We start from the raw sequence: 26,386 nt of genomic DNA, 5'->3' as shown, positions 1-26,386 counted from the left end.
TCCACAACAAGGGATCCCTACTGCCCGGAGCCCAACTGAACCAAGGAAGCAGAACTTTACCTAAGAAGTCCCAAATGAAGACGTTCTTATGGAAGATACGTGCAGACTTGAAACCGTGGTGGAAAACATGTTCCAAGGCCATCACCAGGCCGTTTTCTCCACACAGAAGAATGGTAAGGTTTCCTCGCTACAGAAAAAGAAGAAAAAATAAATTAAGTTAACAAAAGTGGAAACTGAACAGAGGAGAAGCAATTTAGAACTAAGGAGAAACATAGAAACATAGAAGACTGACGGCAGAAAAAGACCTCATGGTCCATCTAGTCTGCCCTTATACTATTTCCTGTGTTTTATCTTAGGATGGATATATGTTTATCCCAGGCATGTTTAAATTCAGTTACTGTGGATTTATCTACCACGTCTGCTGGAAGTTTGTTCCAAGCATCTACTACTCTTTCAGTGAAATAATATTTCCTCATGTTGCTTTTGATCTTTCCCCCAACTAACTTCAGATTGTGTCCCCTTGTTCTTATGTTCACTTTCCTATTAAAAACACTTCCCTCCTGAACCTTATTTAACCCTTTAACATATTTAAATGTTTCGATCATGTCCCCCCTTTTCCTTCTGTCCTCCAGACTATACAGATTGAGTTCATTAAGTCTTTCCTGATAGGTTTTATGCTTAAGACCTTCCACCATTCTTGTAGCCCGTCTTTGGACCCGTTCAATTTTGTCAATATCTTTTTGTAGGTGAGGTCTCCAGAACTGAACGCAGTATTCCAAATGTGGTCTCACCAGCGCTCCATATAAGGGGATCACAATCTCCCTCTTCCTGCTTGTTATACCTCTAGCTATGCAGCCAAGCATCCTACTTGCTTTTCCTACTGCCCGACCACACTGTTCACCCATTTTGAGACTGTCAGAAATCACTACCCCTAAATCCTTCTCTTCTGAAGTTTTTGCTAACACAGAACTGCCAATGCAATACTCAGATTGAGGATTTCCTGACAGTTAGAACAATTAATTAGTGGAACAGCTTGCCTCCAGAAGTTGTGAATGCTCCAACACTGGAAGTTTTTAAGAAGATGTTGGACAACTATTTGTCTGAAGTAGTGTAGGTTTTCCTGCCTAAGCAGGGGGTTGGACTAGAAGACCTATTGTTGTTGTTGTTGTTATTATTATTATTGGAGTTCTGTCCTAGTTTAAGCAAATTTCATATTTTCAGCCAGCCAGTTTCAGACTTATGAAAATGTAGGCATGCTCTAGGAATGGAGCTGTCTGACCTATGCTGCAAGATTGTTGTTATTTAACAAGGATCTAATAAGGTATTAATAAAATGATATAATGGACTTCATGATTTGTGAGGATGATGAATCTGATGTGATACAAAAGAAATATCATTCATCCCCACCTGTACAATACATTCCATCAGCCACTAAAGTTATTTGCTAATATGCCCTAAAAGTCAAGTGTTTAAGAGATTACCTCTTTTTCAGGCTTATGGAAATGTTTCACAATATTGTTCACAGCTTCCCCTATGCCTTCTTGGATCTGACCTGTATTAGGTTCTGAAAGAAATAAAACGATAAGCGATTTATTCATTAGGTTGATATTTCTCCAGGGCCAGTGATGCATATAGCATTCTCTCTTCCAATGTTACTTCTACAACAAACCGATGACGTAATTGGTGGGGTGGGTGAGGGAGGGAGGTCACCAAGTGACTGGCCAAAAATAATAAGGACTTCCAGGATTAACTTGAACCAAATTTAAAACCAGAGTCTCACTGTTCTAGTCCAATAATTTACCAGAGCACTGCACTGCCTCTGTTTCTCAGATATACAGTGGTACCTCTACTTATGAACTTAATTCGTTCCATGACCAGGTTCTTAAGTAGAAAAGTTTGTAAGAAGAAGCAATTTTCCCCATAGAAATCAATGTAAAAGCAAATAATGTGTGCGATTGGGGAAACCACAGGGAGGGTGGAGGCCCTGTTTTCTCCCTGCTTCTCCCTGCCTTTTCCGGCTCTGTTTCCTCCCAGGAGATTCCTAGAGAGACCCCATGAAAGTTTCTCCCTGTCTTTTCCAGTTGCAGTTTTGGAGGCTCGGGTTTGTAAGTGGAAAATGGTTCTTGAGAAGAGGCAAAAAAATCTTGAACACCTGGTTCTTATCTAGAAAAGTTCGTAAGTAGAGGCGTTCTTTGGTAGAGGTACCACTGTACACTTTCAATTTTGCTTTTTAAGTTCAATGCTTTTATATTCATCACAACTCTGAAAATAATAAAATGAAAAAAAAATGGTTTATTAGAACTAATTTTATATTAAAGAAGGGACATCTGTTTTAAAAGTCTCAGTTCCTAAATATCAGATTCTGCAAAGTATGAGATGTCACTGAAGAATTAAAACATCTAGAGCAGGGAAGTGTTCAAAACATCTGGACTAAAAGATCAATGAAGCTTAATAGCCTGGTGGAGTAACAGGATTCTGAATTAAAAGGACCTTGGACTAACCTAGCAAGATCCTTAGGTATCTACTAGATGTGTGAAAAGTAATACCTGTCCACTAATATTCTGAAGCACGGCTCTCCCAACTTGGCAACTTTAAGATTTTGCGGACTTCAGCTGCCAAAATTCTCCAGCCAGAATTATGGTAGTTGAAGTCCACAAGTCTTAAAGTTGCGAAGTTTGAAGACCTCTGTTCTAAAGATTTCTCTCTCATTGGCGAGAGATTTTCCTCCTGTATAATATCAATGCAAGAAGCTATTACTGAAGGTAACTACTCGTACTTATATTCTTCCCAGTGAGGGAAGTGATGCTCAATTTCCGGGCCATCGTTGGAGATTTTTGTTGAGGTGGAGTCCGGCACTGTTTTCCCAAATCTTCTTCTGATAGTGATGGTAATAACTCTCCAATGAGTATCCGTTCCAAGCTTCCATCATCAACACCTTTTCCCAACCATCTTCCACAAGGAAACCTGAAGATAGGAAAGGAAGATGCAGTTGAGTTTGGGATCCTTGCCAAGACAGGGCTAATTTCATAGCATCTTGCATACATATGTTGCATATCACATTCTCAGTTTCTGGTCAGCCCATCAGTCTGAGATCAATGCAGAATCGATATACAGTGATCCCTCGATTTTCGCGATCTCGAGCTTCGCGAAACGCTATATCGCGATTTTTCAAAAAATAATAAATTAAAAATACGTCCGTGGTTTTTTTGCTATACCGCGGTTTTTCCCACCTGATGACGTCACTCTCTTCCTTCCTTTCTCATCTTTCTTTCTCTGTCTCTCTATCTTGCTTCTTCCTCTCTCACACTCTCTTCCTCCCACTCTCATTTCTTTCTTTCCTTCTCTCTCTTTCTCTATCTCTTGCTCTCGAGCGGCGGGCGAGCGGCGGGCGGGCAGCAGCGAGGAGCCGAAGATCGGGGTTTCCCCTTTGCGTGGGCGGCGGGGAAGACCCAGGGAAGGTTTCTTCGGCCGCCCAGCAGCTGATCTGCTCAGCAGCGCGGCAGCAGCGAGGAGCCGAAGATCGGGGTTTCCCCTTTGCGTGGGCGGCGGGGAAGACCCAGGGAAGGTTTCTTCAGCCGCCCAGCAGCTGATCTGCTCGGCAGCGCGGCAGCAGCGAGGAGCCGAAGATCGGGGTTTCCCCTTCGCGTGGGCGTCGGGGAAGACCCAGGGAAGGTTTCTTCGGCCGCCCAGCAGCTGATCTGCTCGGCAGCGCTGCTGCAGGAGGACCCGTGTCCGAAAGCCGGTGAGAGGGGTGGATCGGGCGGGTGGGCGGGCGAGCGGCGAGCAAGCGGTAGCGGCGAGGGCGCCGGACGCGCTGGGGGGGGCGGGGGCAGCCGACATTCAAAGCAATCTTTGTCGGCTTCTGCACTTTCATCGCTCCCCGGCTCCACCATCTGCGCATGCGCGGCCATGGAAAAAGGGCGCGCATGCGCAGATGGTGTTTTTACTTCCGCACCACTATACTGCGGAAAATCGATTATCGCGAGAGGTCTTGGAACGTAACCCTCACGATAATCGAGGGATCACTGTACAGTGGTACCTTGTCTTACGAACTTAATTCGTTCCGTGGCAAGGTTCATAAGGTGAAATGTTCGTAAGATGAAACAATGTTTCCCATAGGAATCAATGTAAAAGCAAATAATGCTTGCAAGCCCCAAATTCATCCCTTTTGCCTTACCCTGCTGGGAATCCCCGCCTCTGGACTTACGTTGCCATCCAAAGCGCCCGCTCTTGTGCTGCTGGGATTCCCTGAGGCTACCTTCCCTGGTAAACCCTACCTCCGGACTTCCGTGTTCTTGCGATGCTGCGATTTACCTGAGGCTCCCCTCGCTGGGAAACCCTACCTCCGGACTTCCGTTGCCAGTGAAGCACCCATTTTTGCGATGCTGCAATTTCCAAGGCTCCCCTCGCTGGGAAACCCCACCTCTGGACTTCCTTTGCCAGTGAAGCGCCCGTTTTTGTGCTGCTGGGATTCCCCTGAAGCTCCCCTCCCTGGGAAACCCCACCTCCGGACTTCCGTGTTCTTGCGATGCTGCAATTTCCCTGAGGCTCCCCTTGCTGGGAAACACCACCTCCAGATTTCCGTTGCCAGCAAAGCACCCGTTTTTGCGTGGCTGGGATTCCCCTGAGGCTCCCCTCGCTGGGCAACCCCACCTCCAGTCTTCCGTGTTTTTGTGATGCTGCGATTTCCCTGAGGCTCCCTTCACTGGGATTCAAAGCAGCATCGGTAAAAATGAAGGGAATCCCAGCGAGGGGAGTCTTAGTGAAATCCGGAGGCGGGGTTTCCTAGCGAGGGTAGCCTTCGGCTGGCAACGGAAGTCCAGAGGCGAGGCATCCCAGTGGCGGTGGCTTGGGTTCATAAGGTGAAAATAATTCGGAAGAAGAGGCAAAAAAAATCTTAAACACCGAGTTTGTATTGCGAAAAGTTCGTTAGATAAGGCGTTTGTAAGATGGGATACCACTGTATATCTTAGCCATGAAGATTTCTATAGCCAGGGGGTAGACATTATTTGCAGTATCAACTCTTCTGCACATTAAGCGATTTTCTAGAAAAATTATTTCCTAGAAAAAATGATTATGATATAATGGGACATGGAATTGTGCTGGTTTTTGGCTAAGCAACAAAGAAACTGAATTGTTTTTCTAACTATGTTGTGCTTCCTGTAAATGCTCACTTTCTCCCTGCCCCCCCCAAAGCCCAATGTTCCTACTAAGATAAAACTTTTTTTTCAAAAAATTCAGAGCAGAGAATGTTTTTTGATTTTTATAGCAGTAATATAATCAAGAAAAACAAAATACAAATGTCTGTACATAAAGTAAATCTGATTTATAGAGTTCTATTTCCTTGTTTGATTTTGTCTAGCTCAGTTCAACTTTTGACTTTCTACTAACAATAAATGTTTGGTGGTGGTGTTTTGCCTTTTTTGGATCTGTTATTAAGTAAAGGATGTCCTTCTACTTGAAAACTTGCAGATTTCTTATAAAGTACTGCCAGAATGGATAAATAATTATTTTCTCTTTGAACAATTGGAATCTACTTTGAGATTACAATCTGGTGAACATTAAAACCCCTCCATAAAAAGTCTTTTAAATTTTTCAGCCTTAAAGCTTTAAACAATGGTCCCTTAACATCTCACATTAAAAAAAGAACTTCCCAAATTATTTTTAAAATTAGTATTTACAAACAGAGTAGTACATTTCAGCCTAAATAGTAACATTAATCTGCAATTGTAATTTGCTACAGGCAGAGATGGGCTGGTAAGGTGGAACGGTGACGTATGCTAGCGGAGTCCAGTGCCCCTGCGTGTCCGCGCGCGATTTCGCTCCCTGCCCAGATGCGGGAGCATCATTGAGCTGGACTCCACTAGCACTGAGACACAGGGGAGAGAACATGTCACCATTCCACCTTACCAGCCCACCTCTGCCTACAGGTAGCCCTCAACTTACGACGATCGGGATCGGAATTCTCGTTCCTAAGCAAGGCAATTGTTAAATGAGTCACACCCAATTTTTTTTGCCAAGGTTATGGGATTATTATTGCAGTTGTTTTGAGTGAATTATTGCAGTTGTTTTGAGTGAATCATGTGGTGCAATGGTTAGAACGCAGTGTTGCAGGCTAACTCTGCCCACAGCATACAGTTCGATCCTGACGGAGTTTGAGGTTGACTCATCCTTCCATCCAGGTTAGTAAAATGAGGACCCAGGTTGTTGGGGATTGCCATTGCAGACCTCTTAGAGAGTGCTATAAAACACACCAGGACAGTGGTGGCAAACCTTTTTTTCCTCGGATGTCGAAAGAGCATGCGCACCTGCTGTCGTGCATGCACGAGTGCCCACACCTGTAATTCAATGCCTGGGGAGGAAGAAAATAGCTTTCCCTGCCCTCCTGGAGGCCAAAAACAGCCTGTTTCCCAACTTCTGGTGGACCCAGTAGACTCGTGTTTTGCCCTCCCCAGGCTCCAAATGCTTCCTTGGAACCAGGGCAGGGTAAAAATGCCCTTCCCCATTTCCCCGGAGGCTCTCTGGAAGCCAAAAGTGCCCTTCTAGAGCCTCTGAATGAGCCAAAAATCAGCTGGCCGGCACACACATGCACATTGGAGCTGAACTAGGGCAACATGAGTCGGGGTGGCGCAGCAGGTAAAGTGCTGTACTGCAGGCCACTGAAGCTGACTGTAGATCTGAAAGTCGGCAGTTCAAATCTCATCACCGGCTCAAGATTGACTCAGCCTTCCATCCTTCCGAGGTGGGTAAAATGAGGACCCGGATTGTGGGGGCAATAGGCTGTCTCTGTTAAAAAAGTGCTACTGCTAACATGTTGTAAGCCGCCCTGAGTCTAAGGAGAAGGGCGGCATAAAAATCAAATAAACAAACAAACAAACAAATAATAAATAAATAAATAAACAAATAAAATAAAATAAAATGAAATTAAATTAAATTAAAATAAAAAAATAAAACAAAATAAAATAAACAGCTCGAGTGCCAGCAGATATGGCTCTGCGTGACACCTGTAGCACCCGTGCCATAGGTTCGCCATCACTGCACTATGGGGCACTATAGAAGGCTAAGTGTTACTACTATGAAACGAATCTGGCTGTCCTCATTTACTTTGCATGACGGAAGTCAGCTGGGAAGGTCGCTACTGGCAATCCTGTAACCCTAGGACATGCAGCGCCCAACTTTTGATCACATGACCATGGGCTGTGATGGTCATAAACATGAGGGTCCATTATAAGTCATTTTTAAGTACCACTGTGAACTTCAACTTATTATTATTATTATTATTATTTATTAAATTTGTATGCCGCCCCTCTCCATAGACTCGGGGCGGCTCACAACAATAGTGGCAAAACAATGTAATACAAATCTAATAATTTAAACTAAAAACCCATAATTTAAAAACATGCACACAACACACCATACATAAACAATATAGGCCTGGGGAAGTTATTTCAGTTTCCCCCATGCCTGACGGCAGAGGTGGGTTTTAAGGAGTTTACAAAAGGCAAGGAGGGTGGGGGCAATTCTAATCTCAGGGGGGAGCTTGTTCCAGAGGGTTGGGGCCGCCACAGAGAAGGCTCTTCCCCTGGGACCCGCCAGACGACATTGTTTAGTCGACGGGACCCGGAGAAGGCCAACTCTGTGGGACCTAATCAGTTGCTGGGATTCGTGCGGCAGAAGGCGGTCCCGGAGATATTCTGGTCCGATGCCATGAAGGGTCACTAAATGTGTGGTTGTAAGTTGAGAACTACCTCTACATGAAAATAATCACATTCAGTTTACGTTGACCACTGCAAGGGCATGAAAACATAGTTGAATCTCCGTGGCCATTTAGAAATGGTTCACTTGTGACTTCCGTGCTTACTTGTAGGTGTGTCCAGTGATTTCATTCCTGACCATGACACAATCCACGAGCCACTTGGCTAACAGTCCTGAATTGTCGTGTCCTATCTGAACCGTGCTTAGCTTCCCCAGGTTTTGACACTGTAAGAAAGGGAGGGGGAAAAAGGAGGGGGGACATATTAAATCCTAATTGCACTTCCGGTATACATAGTAGGCAAAATCACCAATCTCCCTGCTTTTGTTGTTGTTGTTGTTTTGCTTAAAAAGACAAATAAAATTGGGTTGATGAAACATGAAAGTATTTGTCTGAAGTGGTGTAGGGTTTCCTGTCTAAGCAGAGGGTTGGACTAGAAGATTTCCCCCTTTCAATATACACTGCTCAAAAAAATAAAGGGAATACTTAAACAACACAATATAACTCCAAGTAAATCCAACCTCTGTGAAATCAAACTGTCCACTTAGGAAGCAAGAATTACATTTGCGCAAAAATGGAAAGAAAAGGAAATACCAAAAGATGAAGAAGTATTTTAAAAAAGTATGGAATGTGCAGAATTAGATATGATGACAAGACGTTTAAATAACCAAACAGAAACAGAATTTTATAAAATTTGGGACAAAGTGTACAAATGGTGGAATCTTAAAAAATAGTTTAAAAATATATATATGAATAAATTTTAAAACATTTGAACTTATTAAACTAAATATGTATATAGTAGAATATTAAGAAATTTAAATGATAAGGTTTTTGAATTGAATTAATTATCTTATCATATTGTTTAGTTATTTTATTATACTGTTTAATTATTTTATTATATTACATAGAAGTCTGACGGCAGAAAAAGACCTCATGGTCCATCTAGTCTGCCCTTATACTATTGTCTGTATTTTATCTTAGGATGGATATATGTTTATCCCAGGCATGTTTAAATTCAGTTACTGTGGATTTATCTACCACGTCTGCTGGAAGTTTGTTCCAAGGATCTACTACTCTTTCAGTAAAATAATATTTTCTCATGTTGCTTTTGATCTTTCCCCCTATTCTTAAAATAGATATAAAGAAGTAGATTATAAATTGTATAATCATAGAGTATTTTTGTATTTTAAGAAATTTTAAATGTATTTTTTAATTTTTATATATGTTTAATTAATTGATTTTAACTAGTTTAATTATACTACTAAAAAGATATTTCGGAAATAAATTGGATAAATTTATAGATAAGAAAACCGATTTGAATTATATGAATTATAATATAAAAACGGAAATATAGAGCTAAATGTAATAAGAATATAGAAAATTATAAATTGTATTTCTGTATTGATCTGATTATAGTTAGACTTTTTGTTTTGTATTAGTTGTATTAGCAATTGTAGCTCCTTTAAATGTTAAATGTTGTCTGTTTTGTCTGTTTAAAGAAAAACAATAAAAATATTATTTTTTTAAAAAGGAAGCAACACTGATTGACAATCATTTTCACATGCTGTTGGGCCCATTCAACCTTGTACAGAACAAAGTATACAATGAGGATATTTCATTCATTCAGATCTTGGATGTGTTCTTTGAGCGTTCCCTTTGTTTTTTTGAGCAGTGTATATTCCGTATTACAAATGAATGGACTGAGTGAACAAACTGAAGTCAAAGTAATTGTGGCCTAGTCCACCACACATGTATCGTGTTTCATGACTTTATGGATCGCTGAAATCCAATGAGACAAAACAGAAAGGGTGTTTCAGCAAATGTCACTTCTAGCACAAAGCATTTAATTCATACAAAGAACCATTCGCCATCCAGGAGAGTAAACAATACCAAATGATGGACACACACACACTTGAATAGTTTTGCTGACTGACAGCTAAATGCATGAAATCAGGCTTCCAAAAGCATTATGTTTGAAGCAAGGTGGATGTTTTCTCTCATATTTCAGCTTGATTGCTCATGAATTGATATACAGTAGTACCTCTAGATACCAGCTGCTCCACATGCGAGTATTCCAAGTTACGAGCCGTGATGCGAGCGAAATTTCTGTTCCACACCCGAGCTCAAATTCAGGATACGAGCCAAGCTTCCACTAGGTGGCGCAAGAATTTCCTTGCTTCCAGTTATATCGGCGTGAAAAACAAAGTCTAAAGGCATTCGTTCGAGATGCGAGTTGATCGACTTACGAGCTCGGGTCTTGAACGAATTAAACTCGTATGTCGAGGTACCACTGTATGAGGAAGACTAAGGCTAAATACAGTTTTCTTTAAAAAGGCTACATTTGCATTGTATTTTGTGACAATACAAAGTATCAGTGTACACACATAAATAAAAATCAAATATAGAAATACAAAAATACATAGAATAATGAAACAACTATCTCTCTCGAACTGTTACTCTTTATAAAAGCAAAAAGATTTATGCTTGGTTCTTGTATGTGAATGTATATACGTTAGTATAATATTAAGTATAAGAAATAGCAATATAACATGTAACAGAAAAAGGAGTACGATCTGTTTTACAATGTATATGTGACATACAGTATATTCTTTTTTTGTTTTCTTTTTAAAAAATCAATAAAAACTTTTTTTTTTTTTTTTTTTAAAGGCTACATTTGGGACCCTTTATTTTACTTGATGTGACAAAATGCAGGGAAGTAGACACCTATCATCATATGAAGATTTTTTAAAAAATAAAAATGAAGACACACAAAAATGCCCAGGGCAGATTCAGGCTGGGGTTGAATTCTATATGCCAAATACCTCCCTTACTCTCAACAACCATAACATAAAGACATGCCATTCTCTTATAGAATTCCGGCTGTTATACAAGCCACAATGACATGACCAGACAAATAATTGTCGAAGCTACGGGAAAAAGTTCTACAACCACTATTCACAATTTCCTTTATTTACTCCATATGCAAACAATAATATTCAGGCTCTTATAAGTTTGATTGACGTCCCATTAACACTGAAAAAGAAATATCACCAGAATATCATGTTATGAGTGATGGGAAAAAAAGGATTTAAAAAAAGGTTTTAGTGCCAAATCTTTTTTAAAAAAGAAAAAACATATACCCAGAATAAAGAGTTATATGAACAAAAATGTAATGAAAATAATAATTTTAGAAGAGATGCCAACAGTTTAAAAATGTAGGGGAATAGGTCATTAGTCTGTTCAATACGAGATGAACTAGGATAAGAATCGCTCAAGGATTGGTTAAGGGGGAGAAAGAGGAAGTAGAAAGGTGAAGGGAGAAGGAGTGGAGGGAAGTAGGAAAGGGGAGAGAAGGAGCAAGAAGGAGGAAAAGATGGAGACAGAGGGAGGGGAGTATAAAGAAATGAAGAAAAACAGACTGATGGTCAGGTGTAAAATAAGATATTGATTTATGGCCAATTGGAAAAAAGGTATAATTATGTATGTTACTGATGAGTTTTAAGGTATATGTATTGATATATATATACAGTGATACCTCGTCTTACGAACTGAATTGGTTCCGGGACGAGGTTTGTAAGGTGAAAAGTTTGTAAGATGAAACAATGTTTCCCATAGGAATCAAAGGAAAAGCGATTAAGGCTTGCAAGCCTAAAACTCACCCCTTTTGCCAGCCAAAGCGCCTGTTTTTGCACTGCTGGGATTCCCCTGAGGCTCCCCTCCATGGGAAAACCCACCTCCGGACTTCTGTGTTTTTGTGATGCTGCAGGGGAATCCCAGCAGGGGAATCTCAGCAGCGCAAAAATGGGTACTTCGCTGGCAATGGAAGTCTGGAGGTGGAGTTTCCCAGCAAGGGGAGCCTCAGCGAAATCGCAGCATCACAAAAACACGGAAGTCCTCGAAACCCCACCTCTGGACTTCTGTGTTTTTGTGATGCTGCGATTTCGCTGAGGCTCCCCTCACTGGGAAACCCCACCTCCAGACTTCCATTGCCAGCAAAGCGCCCGTTTTTGCACTGCTGGGATTCCCCTTCAGCATCACAAAACACGGAAGTCCGGCTCCCCAGAGGGGGGGCCACAGGAGAATCCTAGCAGCGCAAAAACGGGCGCTTCGCTGGCAACAGAAGTCCGGAGGTGGGGCATCCCAGTGGCGGCTTGGGTTTGTAAGTTGAAAATAGTTTGGAAGAAGAGGCAAAAAAGTCTTAAACCCCGGGTTTGTATCTCGAAAAAGTTTGTATGACGAGGGGTTTGTAAGATGAGGTATCATTGTCCCACAGAGTGGGCCTTCTCCGGGTCCCGTCAACTAAACAATGTCGGTTGGCGGGCCCCAGGGGAAGAGCCTTCTCTGTGGCGGCACCGACTCTCTGGAACCAACTCCCCCCAGAGATTAGAACTGCCCCTACTCTCCCTGCCTTCCGTAAACTCCTTAAAACCCACCTCTGCCGTCAGGCATGGGGGAACTGAAACACCTCCCCCGGGCATGTTTAATTTATGCATGGTATGTTTGTGTGTGCGTCTGTTAGTTTATGGGGTTCTTTTAAAGCTTGTATAAATTTTAAAGTTTTCTGATTATTTATGATTTGTTCTATTCTGTTGTGAGCCGCCCCGAGTCTTCGGAGAGGGGCGGCATACAAATCTAAATAATAAATAAATAAATAAATAAAATAAATTGTATATGGAAATTATGGAGGGAAAATATATATATATATATATATATAAAGAAAAACAGTGGCAGGATAAAATTTGTTATGTTGCATGAGAGCGGAGGCAGTAAGCAGAGGTTGAACAGCAAGATTTTTCTTTCCCTACCAACAGCTTTGTGCTGTGCACACTTGTGCTAGGCTCAAATGTTTATCCCAGTTTTTTTGAGCAAGCAGTTCCTGACAGATTTTATTATTTATTTATTTATTGAATTTACATGCCGCCCTTCTCCGGGGCCCAGGGGAAGAGCCTTCTCTGTGGTGGCCCCGACCCTCTGGAACAAGCTCCCCCCTGAGATTAGAACTGCCCCCACCTTCCTTGCCTTTTGTAAACTCCTTAAAACCCAGGTCTGCCGTCAGGCATGGAGGAACTGAGATAACTTCCCCAGGCCTATATTGTTTATGTATGGTATATTGTGTGCATGTTTTTTTTAAATTATGGGTTTTTAGTTCTAATTATTAGATTTGTATTGTACATTGTTTTTCTATTACTGTTGTGAGCCGCCCGAGCTGCCCCGAATCTACGGAGAGGGGCGGCATACAAATTTAATAAATGAATGAATGAATGAATGAATGAATGAATGAATGAATAAATAAACAAACAAATAAAATAAATAAAATAAATAAAATAAATAAAATAAATAAAATAAATAAAATAAATAAAATAAATAAAATAAATAAAATAAATAAAATAAATAAAATAAATAAAATAAATAAAATAAATAAAATAAATAAATAAAATAAATAAAATAAATAAATAAAATAAATAAAATAAATAAAATAAATAAAATAAATAAAATAAATAAAATAAATAAAATAAATAAAATAAATAAAATAAATAAAATAAATAAAATAAATAAAATAAATAAAATAAGTAAAATAAGTAAAATAAGTAAAATAAATAAAATAAATAAAATAAATAAAATAAATAAAACAAATAAAACAAATAAAACAAATAAAATAAATAAAATAAATAAAATAAATAAAATAAATAAAATAAATAAAATAAATAAATCCAACACCTGCAGTAGCAAGCAGAGAAGCCCATGATGCTGAACTCACCTCAAAGGTCATTTCTAACAAGTTCTTTGGAATCTGCATAATGCCAGTATCGCCCAGTTCTCCAGAAACACAAATCCAAGGGTTGGAGGTTGTGATGACGTTGCTTAGCTTTTTAATGGGGATAATCATAGTTCTATATGGAATCACTGTAAGAGCAAACAATGGTAATTATTACTCCTCTGTCTAAGCCAGCCATAAATACACAAATACAGCCTTCTAGCAAGACATACTAATATATTGCAATATCACACCCCCGCCAAAAAGGACCCAAATTAGAACAGACCACGGAACTGTTATCCAAACACATCACACCATCATTTTGCCCGTGTCCTGTATAGCTAGTCCTTATGACCATAACTGGGACCAGAATTATCATTGCTAAGCAAGATGATTAACTGCAGTCAAGTTTGGAGCGATTTACATTCAATTTGTATTTATTACGTGCTCTTGTGTTGTTGTTGTTAAAGGTGAAGTAGTCACTGACAGGGAGTACATTATGATGTATGATTTTATGAACAAACAGTTAAATCAGTTCGGAGACGAGGTAGTTGTCAATTTTCTAGATTTGGTATTTGAAGTCTGGAGGATAATTTGTTACGTGAGGAGGAGTGAAGGACTCTTCTTGTGAAGTATTTCTGGACTCCTTTGATTGTATTAATATCTGACATGCAGTGTGGATTCCACACAGGTGAACTATATTCTAGAATAGGTCTGACGAATGTTTTGTACGCTCTGGTTAATAAATCAGTGTTTCTAGAGATGAAGCTACGTAAGATTAGGTTTACAATTCTTAATGCTTTTTTGGCAATGCTGTTACAGTGGGCTCTAGCACTTAGGTCATTGGAAATGACCAAGGTCTTTGACTGAATGAGGGTCCTCTGTTAGTTCAGTTTTACCAAGTATGCATTTAGTGGTTGGCACTCATTGTCGTTTTTAAGCCTTTACACCTTTGTACCTGCAGGACTGTTTACTCAAATCAGAACAGAGTCATCCAAGATTTCATTTCTGGGGAAATTTGCTGGGGGTGTCTCATTACCATGAGGTTTTGTTGGGCTGAGGTGACCAAATGGTGCTTTTCATTCATGGCCTCTCTACTTTAAAACAACCTCCCTCAGGAAGTTAAGATTTGGAGGAATCTATCTATCTATCTATCTATCTATCTATCTATCTATCTATCTATCTATCTATCTATCTATCTCTATTTATTTATTGGATTTGTATGCCGCCCCTCTCCGAAGACTCGGGGCGGCTAACAACAATAATAAGACAGCATATAAAAACAATCCAATACTAAAAACAATTAAAAACCCATTATAATAAAAACCAAACAGACATACCATGCATAAAATTGTAACGGCCTAGGGGGAAAGAGTATCTCAGTTCCCCCATGCCTGGCGGCAGAGGTGGGTTTTAAGTAGCTTACGAAAGGCAAGGAAGGTGGGGGCAATTCTAATCTCTGGGGGGAGTTGGTTCCAGAGGGCCGGGGCCGCCACAGAGAAGGCTCTTCCCCTGGGTCCCACCAAGCGGCATTGTTTAGTTCACGGGACCCGGAGAAGACCCACTCTGTAGGACCTAACTGGTCGCTGGGATTCGTGCAGCAGAAGGCGGTCCCTGAGATAATCTGGTCCGGTGCCATGAAGGGCTTTATAGGTCATAACCAACACTTTGAATTGTGACCGGAAACTGATTGGCAACCAATGCAGACTGCGGAGTGTTGGTGTAACATGGGCATATTTGAAAAAGCCCATGATTGCTCTCGCAGCTGCATTCTGCACGATCTGAAGTTTCCGAACACTTTTCAAAGGTAGCCCCATGCAGAGAGCGTTACAGTAGTCGAGCCTCGAGGTGATGAGGGCATGAGTGACTGTGAGCAGTGACTCCTGGTCCAAATAGGGCTGCAACTGGTGCACCAGGCGAACCTGGGCGAACGCCCCCCTCGCCACAGCTGAAAGATGTTTCTCTAATGTGAGCTGTGGATCGAGGAGGATGCCCAAGTTGCGAACCCTCTCTGAGGGGGTCAATGATTCTCCCCCCCAGGGTAATGGACGGACAGATGGAATTGTCCTTGGGAGGCAAGACCCACAGCCACTCCGTCTTGTCTGGGTTTCTAAAAGTTAGGCAAATTACTTATTTTTCACCGTGCACTTTAAATTTGTTTAAATGCCATTATGCATATTCAGGACTTGGGTACTTGGGAGACTAAGTTTGGAATAGTGGACAATTAACAAAATCAAACCAAACTTCCCTGCAAGGATGTGGGATTCCTCTCTTCACAGAAGAGAAAAATAACATCAGCATGACTTGGTTAGCTGAAAGGATGCATCTTGCGTAGCAAAATCGTTGGCTTTTTAGTGTATGTTAACATACGTAGCCACTAGATGTTGCTGTTACTGCACAACCAAAATGGGAAGAGGGATAAATTTAGAAACTGCAGATTCATGTCATTTTTATTTTTAGAAAACTGGAAAAACATCAGAGGCAAAATCAAACAAATAACTCCCCTCCCCCTTGTAAAAAAACCCCCACTAATCCAGTCATTCTTGTCCTTCTGTTCCCATAGAAGCAGGTTTAGGGCATCTATTACCATGGAATGATGCTCATAAATAGATGTTATTTGTAAGATACATAATACAAACATATCTCAGTGCAATACGTGGTCCAGGCATCTTTAAGCTGCTGTTATCATCCCTGAGCTGCAAGTATTTCATCAGCACCAGGAAGGTGGTTATGTAAGTTGCCATCTAAATTTTCCCACAATGCTGACAACCTATCATTCCAGGGCATTGTGGGAAATTAAGACAGGAGCTCTCAAAAACCAGACAAATGGATTGTTTTCCTTGTTTGTCACACTCCTAGAGACGCCCTTTAAATCTGTCTCTGCATTAAGAATCTGTCTCACTTTTGGCACATGTTTAAAGAACAATTTCACCCATGTCTACATCTACACTGGCATAAAAATTGGCATTAAAACATTAAAACATTAAAAATTGGCAAGGAAAGTTGTAAAATGGAGCAAAACTCATTTTAAAAATTTCTCATTTAACAGCATGATTTTTTTGGGGAGGGCTCAATTATGGTCATAAGGTACTGTCTTCTGCCTCATGCATCCCAGCGGCCAGTTAGGTCCTACAATCAGCCTTCTCCAGGTCCCGTCAGCCAGGCAATGTCGTCTGGCGGGGCCTAAGGGAAGAGCCTTCTCTGGGGAGGCCCCGGCCCTTTGGAACCAGCTCCCTCCAGAGATTTGTACCGCTTTCTCCCTTTTCATAAAGGCTTGAAGACTCATCTCTGCCGGTGGGCATGGGGGGGGGGGTCTGTGAGTGCTGAGATCTAACTCCAGCCAATGTTATGAAGGGCTAGAGCCAGTTAGGATGAATGTGGATGATTGTGTTAGGATAAACGGGGTTTTAGGATTTTTTTCGTTTTTAGTATTTGAATATTAGATTTCTAGAAAATTGTACTGTATTTATTATGTTGTACGCCACCCTGAGTTGGTTGAGAAGGGTGGCATAGAAGTCTAATAAATTAAGTAAGTAAGTAAGTAAGTAAGTAAGTAAGTAAGTAAGTAAGTAAGTAAGTAAGTAAGTAAAGTAAGTAAGTAAGTAAGTAAGTAAGTAAAGTAAGTAAGTAAGTAAGTAAGTAAGTAAGTAAGTAAGTAAGTAAGTAAGTAAGTAAGTAAGTAAGTACGGTAAGTAAGTTGAGGACTTCCTATATCTCAGTTCTCAGAAAGGAAGTGGCCACAGACGGCATCACAGACCAGAACCAGTCGTGTGCTCCAGACGGAATGCCTGGAACCATCATTTTACTGTGGAAAGCTGAGCATGATTCATGTGCACGAGCAGCCAGAGCAATTCCGGTAAAAAATTATAGGGTTTTTTGCTACCGGAAATATGTCTGCGTGTGAAATTTCGGCTGCTGCACGTGCGCAGCAGCCAGAATCTCGCTGCAGCACATAGAGTGGCAGCTGCCAATTGCAGCTGCTGTCCATCGCCGGGCACGCAATGTTCTCTTGACCGCAGGAGAGAGATGTCTGCGCCGCAGGAGAGCACCATGCCTGCGGCACCCCTGCAGGCAAGGTAAGGACTGGGCAGACTGCTTGCTGCGTGGCACGGTGGATGGGAGTGGGGGGGGAGAAGTTGGCGTGAGAGGCGCATGGTGTGGGTGAACGGCAGTGAGTGGGCGGTGGGGGAGGGAGCCGCCACATAGCGTGAACGGCGGCGAGCAGGAGGTGGGGGAAGCCGCCACGTGGCGCGAACAGTGTCAAGCGAGCGGGTGGGGGAAGCCACCACATAGCATGAACGGTATGCGCAGAAGCGGGGGGGAAAAGGAAATCTCGTTCGCTCATGCGAGATTCTGCTTCTGTGCATGTGCAGAAGCTGAATCCTGTGCGCACACACGCAGGAGCGCATGCACAGGTGCAGGGGCACGCTCCTGCCCCGTTCTGATAGAGCCGGGGATTGGTGGTGTCCGCCTGGACACGACCTTTTACACAAGAGACCCAGGAAAGTAAAGGCGAGAGAGGAAGGTGTGTGTGTTTGTGTGTGTGTGCTTGCAAACTCTGCTACTGTGAGCATACAATGAATGTAGTGGTGGTCTTCATGGTTTTGGTTCCTTGGCTGGTCCTGACACAAGCAGAATTGGTGCACTCAGTTTCCTGCCAATAACAAAAAAGTCACCTTGTGGTACTCAGGAAGTGTATCTTCTCTGCTGCAATGCCTGTCCTCTGGAATGACATGCTTCCAGAGATTTGTCATTTACACCCTAATGTCATTCATTTAAAAAGTTATAAATTGATTGTTCTCCCAGGTCTCAGGATAGGATGGTTGCAGAATCCCAATGCTTTTTGGTTTTCTATTGATAGTACTCTTCTGGTTGGTTGTGTTTTTCCTCTATATGTTTATTATTATTATTATTATTATTATTATTATTATTATTATTATTATTATTATTATGTACGAGCCATGCAGAATCGATAACACAACGATTAAAAGTGTTTGTATTGTCTTGGGAATCATTTAAAAAAATCAGCAAATCGTGGGGAGGGGGGGAGAGATAGCAAACCAGGGCCATATGGAGTGACGTTAGGCTGATTCCCAGAGGTTCTTCATCTTTGCTGTGGCCAGATGGCTGGATGGCCCAAGGGGGCCTTCAAACAGTAGCCCTGTGACATCTGACTCAGCCTAACCCCCACTTGCAGATTTGGTGAAAAGACAGAAATCCTGGATAGAAACATAGAAGTCTGACGACAGAAAAAGACCTCATGGTCCATCTAGTCTACCCTTATACTATTTTCTGTATTTTATCTCAATATGGAAATATGTTTATCCCAGGCATGTTTAAATTCAGTTACTGTGGACCACGTCTGCTGGAAGTTTGTTCCAAAGATCTACTACTCTTTTAGTAAAATAATACTTTCTCATGTTGCTTTTGATCTTTTCCCCAACTAACTTCAGATTGTGTCCCCTTGTTCTTGTGTTCACTTTCCTATTAAAAACACTTCCCTCCTGGACCTTATTTAACCCTTTAACATATTTAAATGTTTCGATCATGTCCCCCATTTACCTTCTGTCCTCCAGACTATACAGATTGAGTTCATTAAGTCTTTCCTGATACGTTTTATGCTTAAGACCTTCCACCATTCTTGTAGACCGTCTTTGGACCCATTCAATTTTGTCAATATCTTTTTGTAGGTGAGGTCTCCAGAACTGAACACAGTATTCCAAATGTGGTCTCACCAGCACTCTATATAGCGGGATCATAATCTCCCTCTTCCTGCTTGTTATACCTCTAGCTATGCAGCCAAGCATCCTACTTGCTTTCCCTACCGCCTGACTGCACTGTTCACCCATTTTGAGACTGTCAGAAATCACTACCCCTAAATCCTTCTCTTCTGAAGTTTTTGCTAACACAGAACTGCCAATACATGCTATATAATTTGTCTACTAGGCATTTAAATATTGTAATAATAATTTATATTACTATTATTAAATTCAATGCCTGATATATTAAGTTCAGGGTAATGAGAATGATAGCATTATTTTTAAATTAGAAAATTAAAACGGATTATGTCAGGATTCTATAATATCCAGATTAAAAGTCTTTGAATTGTTCAGACCATTAAACCTCTTTTGCTTGGGTACATTTTAAAGAGAAGAACTCCAGCAGCATTACTAATAATAATATTACAAAATAATATTATAAAATAATATCTGAATTCAGATATTATTTTGTAATATTATTCTTGGCTCCAAAAACACAACCTGACAAAGCGGGTGGAAAAGGGAGGGAGAGGACTATGGTATACTAAAAGGTTATTTCACTGTATTATTTGTAACTTTAAAAGAAATCCAGAGTCTGTTATAGAAGCATTTATGTTGGCTGGAGAATTCTGAGAGTTGAAATTCACAATTCTTAAATGTTGCAAGTTTGAAGACCTCCGGTCCAGAACATTTGTTTTTTTAATTAATATAAGCATGATTTAAACTACTTTGGAACCTTTAATTAATATAGTCTATTGGTTTTAATACTATGAAAATACCATATAATCATTCAAAATTCTGGAAGTCACCTGACTTTGCAGCTCTAGACTAAGATGTGTATATTCTTCCATTTTTTAAATACTTTATTTATCTAAGGCATATTTCTTTCAGATTTCTTACGTCAGTTCCTCATGCATTATTTTAAAAATACATAATTTTATATTGTGCATTTCCTTTTTATTCTGATTTTACTGTACAGTGGAACCCCGACATAAGAGCTGCTCTACTTAAGAGCAACTCGAGATAAGAGCTGGGAGGGGAGAGATATTTTTGTTCTACTTACAAGCCCAAATTCGAGATACAAGCGCCAAGGAGCTGTCTCCTGAAGCCAAACGCTAACTTCCGCGTTCGGCTTCAGGAGACAGCTGCGAAGCGGCGCGCGTGTTTTAAAAGGTTGCAGCCGGCCTGGGGGGCTCGGGGGGGTGCTTGCAGCTTTCTTTCTTGCTCTTTTTCTTTCTCTCTTTTACCTTCCCTTCCTCTATTTCTTCTTTTCTTTCTCCTTCCCACCTTCTTCCCTCCCTCCCTCCCTTCACTCATTCCTCTCTTACTCTCCCCTTTCATAAGTTTCCTTGCTTCCTTCCTCTGTTCCTGTCCCTTCCCCCTTTCTTTCTTTCTTTCTTTCTTTCTTGCTCTTTTTCTTTCTCTCTTTTACCTTCCCTTCCTCTATTTCTTCTTTTCTTTCTCCTTCCCACCTTCTTCCCTCCCTCCCTCCCTTCACTCATTCCTCTCTTACTCTCCCTTTTCATAAGTTTCCTTGCTTCCTTCCTCTGTTCCTGTCCCTTCCCTCTTTCCTTCCTTCCTTCCCACCCTCCGTCCATTCATTCACCCATTCCTCTCTTGATCGCTTAAAGCCGGTCCCTGGTGCAAAAAGGGTTGGGGACCTCTGTCCTACAGGATTGGGTGGCAGAGAAGTTGAACATATGTAAATTTAAAAGTTTAAGAAAGTTTACAAGTTAAGTGAAAGAAACTTCATTATTCATTTATATGTACATGTACATTTCTTCATTAAAAACATGTCTTTCTGCATAATTTAGACTAACTTTGTGAGTTTTTTGAGGGCTGGAACCAATTAAAATTATTTACATTAATTCCTATGGGGAAAAGTCGTTCGAGATAAGAGCTGCTCGACTTAAGAGCCCAGGTCCGGAACGAATTAAACTCGTATCTCGAGGTACCACTGTATTACTACTTATTTATTCATTCAAATTCTATAGACACAAGTGACTCTGGGCAACTGCAGAATATCATGCTATATAATTTGTCTACTAGGCATTTAAATATTGTAATAATAATTTATATTACTATTATTAAATAAATTGTATTATTAATTGTAATTAAATCAATAAAAATAAATTTTGTCGCTTCTTAAACTGTCTTCCCCAATTGCAAATCTATTAAATCCCTGCCTTTCGTAAACTCCTCAAAACCCACCTCTATCGTCAAGTGTGGGGGAACTGAGACATCTCCCGCTGCCTATGTAGTATTTGTGTATGATAGGATTGTATGTATGTTTTTATATATTGGGGTTCCTTGTTTTTAGACTTTTAAATGTATTATCGTTATTTTTAGATTTTAATTATTAGATTTGTCATCATGTACTGTTTTTATCACTGTTGTGAGCCGCCCGGAGTCTCCGGAGAGGGGCAGCTTACAAGTCTAATAAATCATAATCAATAAATCATAATCATAAATGTATAGACTTCAATCCTCTACCAGCAGGCCCATTGCTGAGAATTCTGGGAGTTGGGAAGTCCACTCCACATCGCTGGAAAATATCCAGCTTGGGAAAGTTAAAACATAACATAATGTAGCATAACATATATTGTTCTATTATTCTGGGATCATTTCCAGAAAATTCTAGTCAACTCCCATTGGGTGGCTTGATTAAAGGGTTTTTAATGGAAATATACAGTCAGCCTTCTGTCTCTACTTACTGATGGTAGTGAAGACACTTGTAAAGGAGAAGTAATTCACAGCATTGAGAGAAAGGAGGTGAAAGAGAAATTGTTCCCGCTCTTCTTCACAACGAAGGAAGGCATACCGCTTGTAGAGTTTCCTGCAGGGAGTAAGAAATATCTTACCGACACAATCTGAGTTAGATACCGTATTTTTGGAGTATAAAATGCACCTTTTTACTCCTTAAAAGAGGCTGAAAATTCAGGTGCCTTATACTCTGAATGTAACCATTTTTCCCAGTCCTAACTAGTTGCTAACGATCTTCCCAGCTCTTACCTTGCAAGCTCTTTCATTGTTTCTCTCTGAGGAGAATAATTTCCAAGCCCTAAGTCTTTGCAAGGTTCCTTTCATGGTTCTACTTGCTCTGAATACGTTTCCTTGTAGCCCTAACCAGGTGCTAATGATTTTATTTTATTTATTTTATTCATTTGTCCAATACACAAATACATAGGAAGAAAAATAGACATATGGTAATATATATAAGGGTAAAAGTGAACTTAGAGGAGAGGATATATGAAAGGAAGAGAATATATATGAAGGTTCTTTGAAATGTTGGGGGCGCGTGCGCGCGCGCTCCCCATCCCCCTGCCAGCCCACCCGGAACATTTAAAATAAGAAAAAGCTTTGCCGGCCTCCACAGAGAAGAAAGGAAGAGAGAGAACAAGAGAGAGAAAGAAAGGAAGAGAGAGAAAGAGAGAGATAGCAAGAGAGACAGAATGAGAGAGAGAACGAGAAAGAAAGAAAGAAAGAAAGAGACAGCAAGAGGGGGAAGGAGGGAGAGAGAAAGAGAGCAAAAGAGAGGAAGGAAGGAAGGAAGGAAGGAAGAGATAGCAAGAGAGACAGAATGAGAGAGAGAAGAAAGAAAGAAAGAAAGAAAGAAAGAAAGAAAGACAGCAAGAGGGGAGAAGGAGGGAGAGAAAAAGAGAGCAAAAGAGAGATGAAGGAAGGAAGAGAGAAAGAAAGAGATAGCAAGAGAGACAGAATGAGAGAGAGAAAGAGAAAGAAAGAAAGAAGAAAGAGAGAGAGAGACAGCAAGAGGGGGGAAAGAGGGAGAGAGAAAGAGAGCAAAAGAGACAGGAAGGAAGGGAGAAAGAAAGAGGGATGCAGAGAGAGAGAAAGAGGAAGAGAGAGAAAGAGGGAGGGAGAGAGAAATAGAGCGAAAGGGAGGAAGAGAGATTTTTTTTGTCCAAACCTTTTTGCACACACACCCCCCACCGCTCAATGTTCCCCAGGATTTTGAAAATGTAAATAATGTGCCGCGGCTCAAAAAAGGTTGGGAAACACTGTTCCAGAAGGCCCAGCCTTGGAGAACTTACTTTGCCAGGCGTTGATTAGAGAGGAGCTGCTTCAAATGTTGAGACAAAAGTTTCTTTTCAAGAGACAGTCTTATCCATGCCCGAGCCCGACCCACATCAGTTTTTATCTCACTCATGTTCTGAATGTGCCTTCAGGGGGGAAAAAAGAAGAACCACAATTAACATCTATTGGAAAGCATTTATACACTACAAAAAAATTGACTATCAGTGTACGGCTGGATAAAATTCAAGCTCATGGAATAAGTATGAAGAGAAAATCCTTTTTGCTCATTAACAGATTGTGTAATCCCAAATCTCCTTCTTGGGTTTCTTTGCAGTGAAATTGAAGGTATGTAGGGAATGGTTGAGGGAAGGGGTGGCTCAGACGCTGAGCTTGTCGATCAGAAAGGTCGGCAGTTTGGCGGTTCGAATCCCTAGCACCGCCTAACGGAGTGAGCCATTACTATTGTGATGCGCTTCCTACAGAGGAATAATTGATTCTGTCATCCACGCCTCTATAATTGTCTGGTTTGGTTCTGCAACCCAACAAGACCGACACAGACTTCAGAGGATAATAAGAACCGCAGAAATAACAATTGGGAAGACCGTTGAGCACCGACATCTTGTTCCAGCCTGACTGTTGTATGATTGTGAGATGAATGCTTTTATTATGGGGTTTAACTTTTTGCATCATATTTTATTGTTGTTAGCTGCCCTGAGTCCGCGAGGAGATGGGTGGCATATCAATGTAACCAAATCAAATCAAATCAAAAGTAACATCTGTTGTCCACCTCAGGTCATGTCAGCTCCTTGTCCACCTCAGCTCATGTCAGATTCTGAGGAGAATGAGCCAGGCCCCTCTGGATACCCAGGGCTGTGGAGTTGCCAGCTGATGCAGAGAGTGAGTGAGGGAAAATGTGACCTGAGTGAACCTGAGGAACCACTAGAGGGAGCTGATATGACAATGGGGGGAGGAGTGGTCCCAGTCAGAGGATGAGGAAGACATTAGGGTAGATAATCAGTGGATAGATCCTCACCATAGAAGATTGCTGAGAAGGCAAGAGGAGTTGCATAGTAAAAGGAATTTAGCTTACAGCCTTAGCCTCTTTGGGGTGTGATGTCACTTCCAGGCAGTATAAAAGCAAAGGATTTTGAGTATTTGGGTGTGGGGTTTCAACGCCGTTCAATGGAAGAGGTTGTAGAGTGGGGGTATATTTATTTATTTATTTGTTTGTTTGTTTGTTTAATTGTTTATTTGTTTGTTTGTTTGTTTGTTTGTTTGTTTGTTTGTTTAGTTAGTTAGTTAGTTAGTTAGTTAGTTAGTTAGTTAGTTAGTTAGTTAGTTAGTTAGTTAGTTAGTTATATGCTGCCCCTCTCCGAAGACTCGGGGCGGCTAACAACAATAAAGAAAACAATGTAACAAATCTAATATTAACAAATAATCTAAAAAACCCCAATTTAAGAGACCAATCATACAAACAAGCATACCATGTATAAATTCTATAAGCCTAGGGGGAAGGGAAAAAATTTCAATTTCCCCATGCCTGACTACAGAGGTGGGTTTTAAGGAGCTTGCGAAAGGCAAGGAGGGTGGGGGCAACTCTGATATCTGGGGGGAGCTGGTTCCAGAGGGTCGGGCCGCCACAGAGAAGGCTCTTCTCCTGGGTCCCACCAAATGACATTGTTTAGTCGACGGGACCCGGGGAAGGTATGCTTCAACAAGGCTTCAAAACCCTGATTTCTGCCTCAATAAAAGACATTCTCTGCTGGAGGATTTTTGCTTGGGATTTTGGTGAGCTGATTCATATGCTTAAATGATAAATTTAAGGTTGACTCAGCCTTCCATCCTTCCGAGGTGGGTAAAGTGAGGACCCGGATTGTGGGGGCAATATGCTGGCTCTGTTAAAAAGTGCTGTTGCTAACATGTTGTAAGCCGCCCTGAGTCTAAGGAGAAGGGCAGCATAAAAATTGAATGAATGAATGAATAAATAAATAAATGGATTTTGTTATTTAAGGAATTTCAATTAGGCCGAGTTTGGCGCCTTTCCCAGACTCTGTTAGATTAGATTAGATTAGATTAGATTAATTGGATTTATATGCCGCCCCTCTCCGCAAACTCGGGGCGGCTCACAACAGGGTAAAAACAGTACATAATAACAAATCCAATACCCACCAATCCAATTACAATTTTAAACTCTGTTGATGCTTAGTTCCAGAGAGAGAAATAGCTCCCTTTTCCTTGCCGTTCAAATCTGCGTTTCGCTGTTTGTGCTTTTACCAATAGTTTGATTTTACCATAAAGTAAGAGATTTTTGAGTCGGTAGGTTCGCTCCGAAGACTGCACAGAACAAGCAGCAAATGATAAAGGAACCCCAGACTCTGTGAACCTCAAGTTCCCAGAATCTCATCCATGAGCCTGTAGTTGGAGAAGTATGATCTGAAAGGAAGGTGCCCAGATTTGACAAGTGACACACCGAAAAGAGTTATGCTGAGCAAGCAACCAAACCAAGCAAAGTTGTGCGTAGCAGTTCCAAGGCTCCAAAGGATCAAAAACAAGCTCATTTTGACGAAATGAATCCTGCAATTCCGATTCTCTGCACCTTGTCCCAATTCCCCTTCTTAGGCGAAGGGAGCAAAGGGAAGGGATGGTGCAGTGACTATGTGCTGCTTGGAAGAAATTTCCTCCCTAGCACCTCCCTATGCCAGCCCTGCCCCCATTCCTGCAGCAATTGCTGCACTGTTGTAGCAAAAGTGTGCCATACAGCTGCAATTCATTAAAACCTATGGAAACTTTTTAAAATATATATATATATATATACTGCAGAGCTTGCTTGCTGCTGCATTGGAAATAGTGCTGCTGTCAACACTTCATTAGCCTATCCCAACCTTCGTTTGTCGCTTTTTGCACACAATAACAATGCCAACTGTGGTCCCCCCCATCGCTCCCCACTGCTTGTATGAAATTAAGAGGGGAAATGAGCCCTTCAGATTCATCCAGCCATTTTAAAAGTGAGATAATCCTCTCTCAACTCCTTTTGTTCTTTGTTAGCGACTCCCACAGCTCCACTCTTTGAGCTGTGACTCACAC

General features: G+C 41.1%; 1 protein-coding gene across 2 annotated transcripts in view; it reads right to left on the bottom strand.

Annotated features, from left to right (window-relative positions):
• Positions 1-26,386, bottom strand: part of DENND5B (DENN domain containing 5B) — a 160,797-nt gene that overhangs the window by 6,545 nt on the left and 127,866 nt on the right. For both annotated transcript variants that reach the window (XM_070756372.1, XM_070756373.1), the window contains 7 exons: positions 23,320-23,448; positions 21,982-22,103; positions 13,512-13,657; positions 7,862-7,980; positions 2,777-2,964; positions 1,482-1,564; positions 61-187 (listed from right to left, as the gene is read on the bottom strand). In XM_070756372.1, coding sequence (XP_070612473.1) covers positions 61-187; positions 1,482-1,564; positions 2,777-2,964; positions 7,862-7,980; positions 13,512-13,657; positions 21,982-22,103; positions 23,320-23,448 — 914 coding nt within the window. The remainder of the gene's footprint in view (positions 1-60; positions 188-1,481; positions 1,565-2,776; positions 2,965-7,861; positions 7,981-13,511; positions 13,658-21,981; positions 22,104-23,319; positions 23,449-26,386) is intronic.

This window comes from Erythrolamprus reginae, chromosome 6 (assembly GCF_031021105.1).
Source record: "Erythrolamprus reginae isolate rEryReg1 chromosome 6, rEryReg1.hap1, whole genome shotgun sequence".
In the NCBI taxonomy this organism is placed as follows: Eukaryota; Metazoa; Chordata; class Lepidosauria; order Squamata; family Dipsadidae; genus Erythrolamprus; species Erythrolamprus reginae.
The sequence above is the reverse complement of the archived record's forward strand: the minus strand, read 5'-3'. Positions and strand labels throughout refer to the sequence as shown.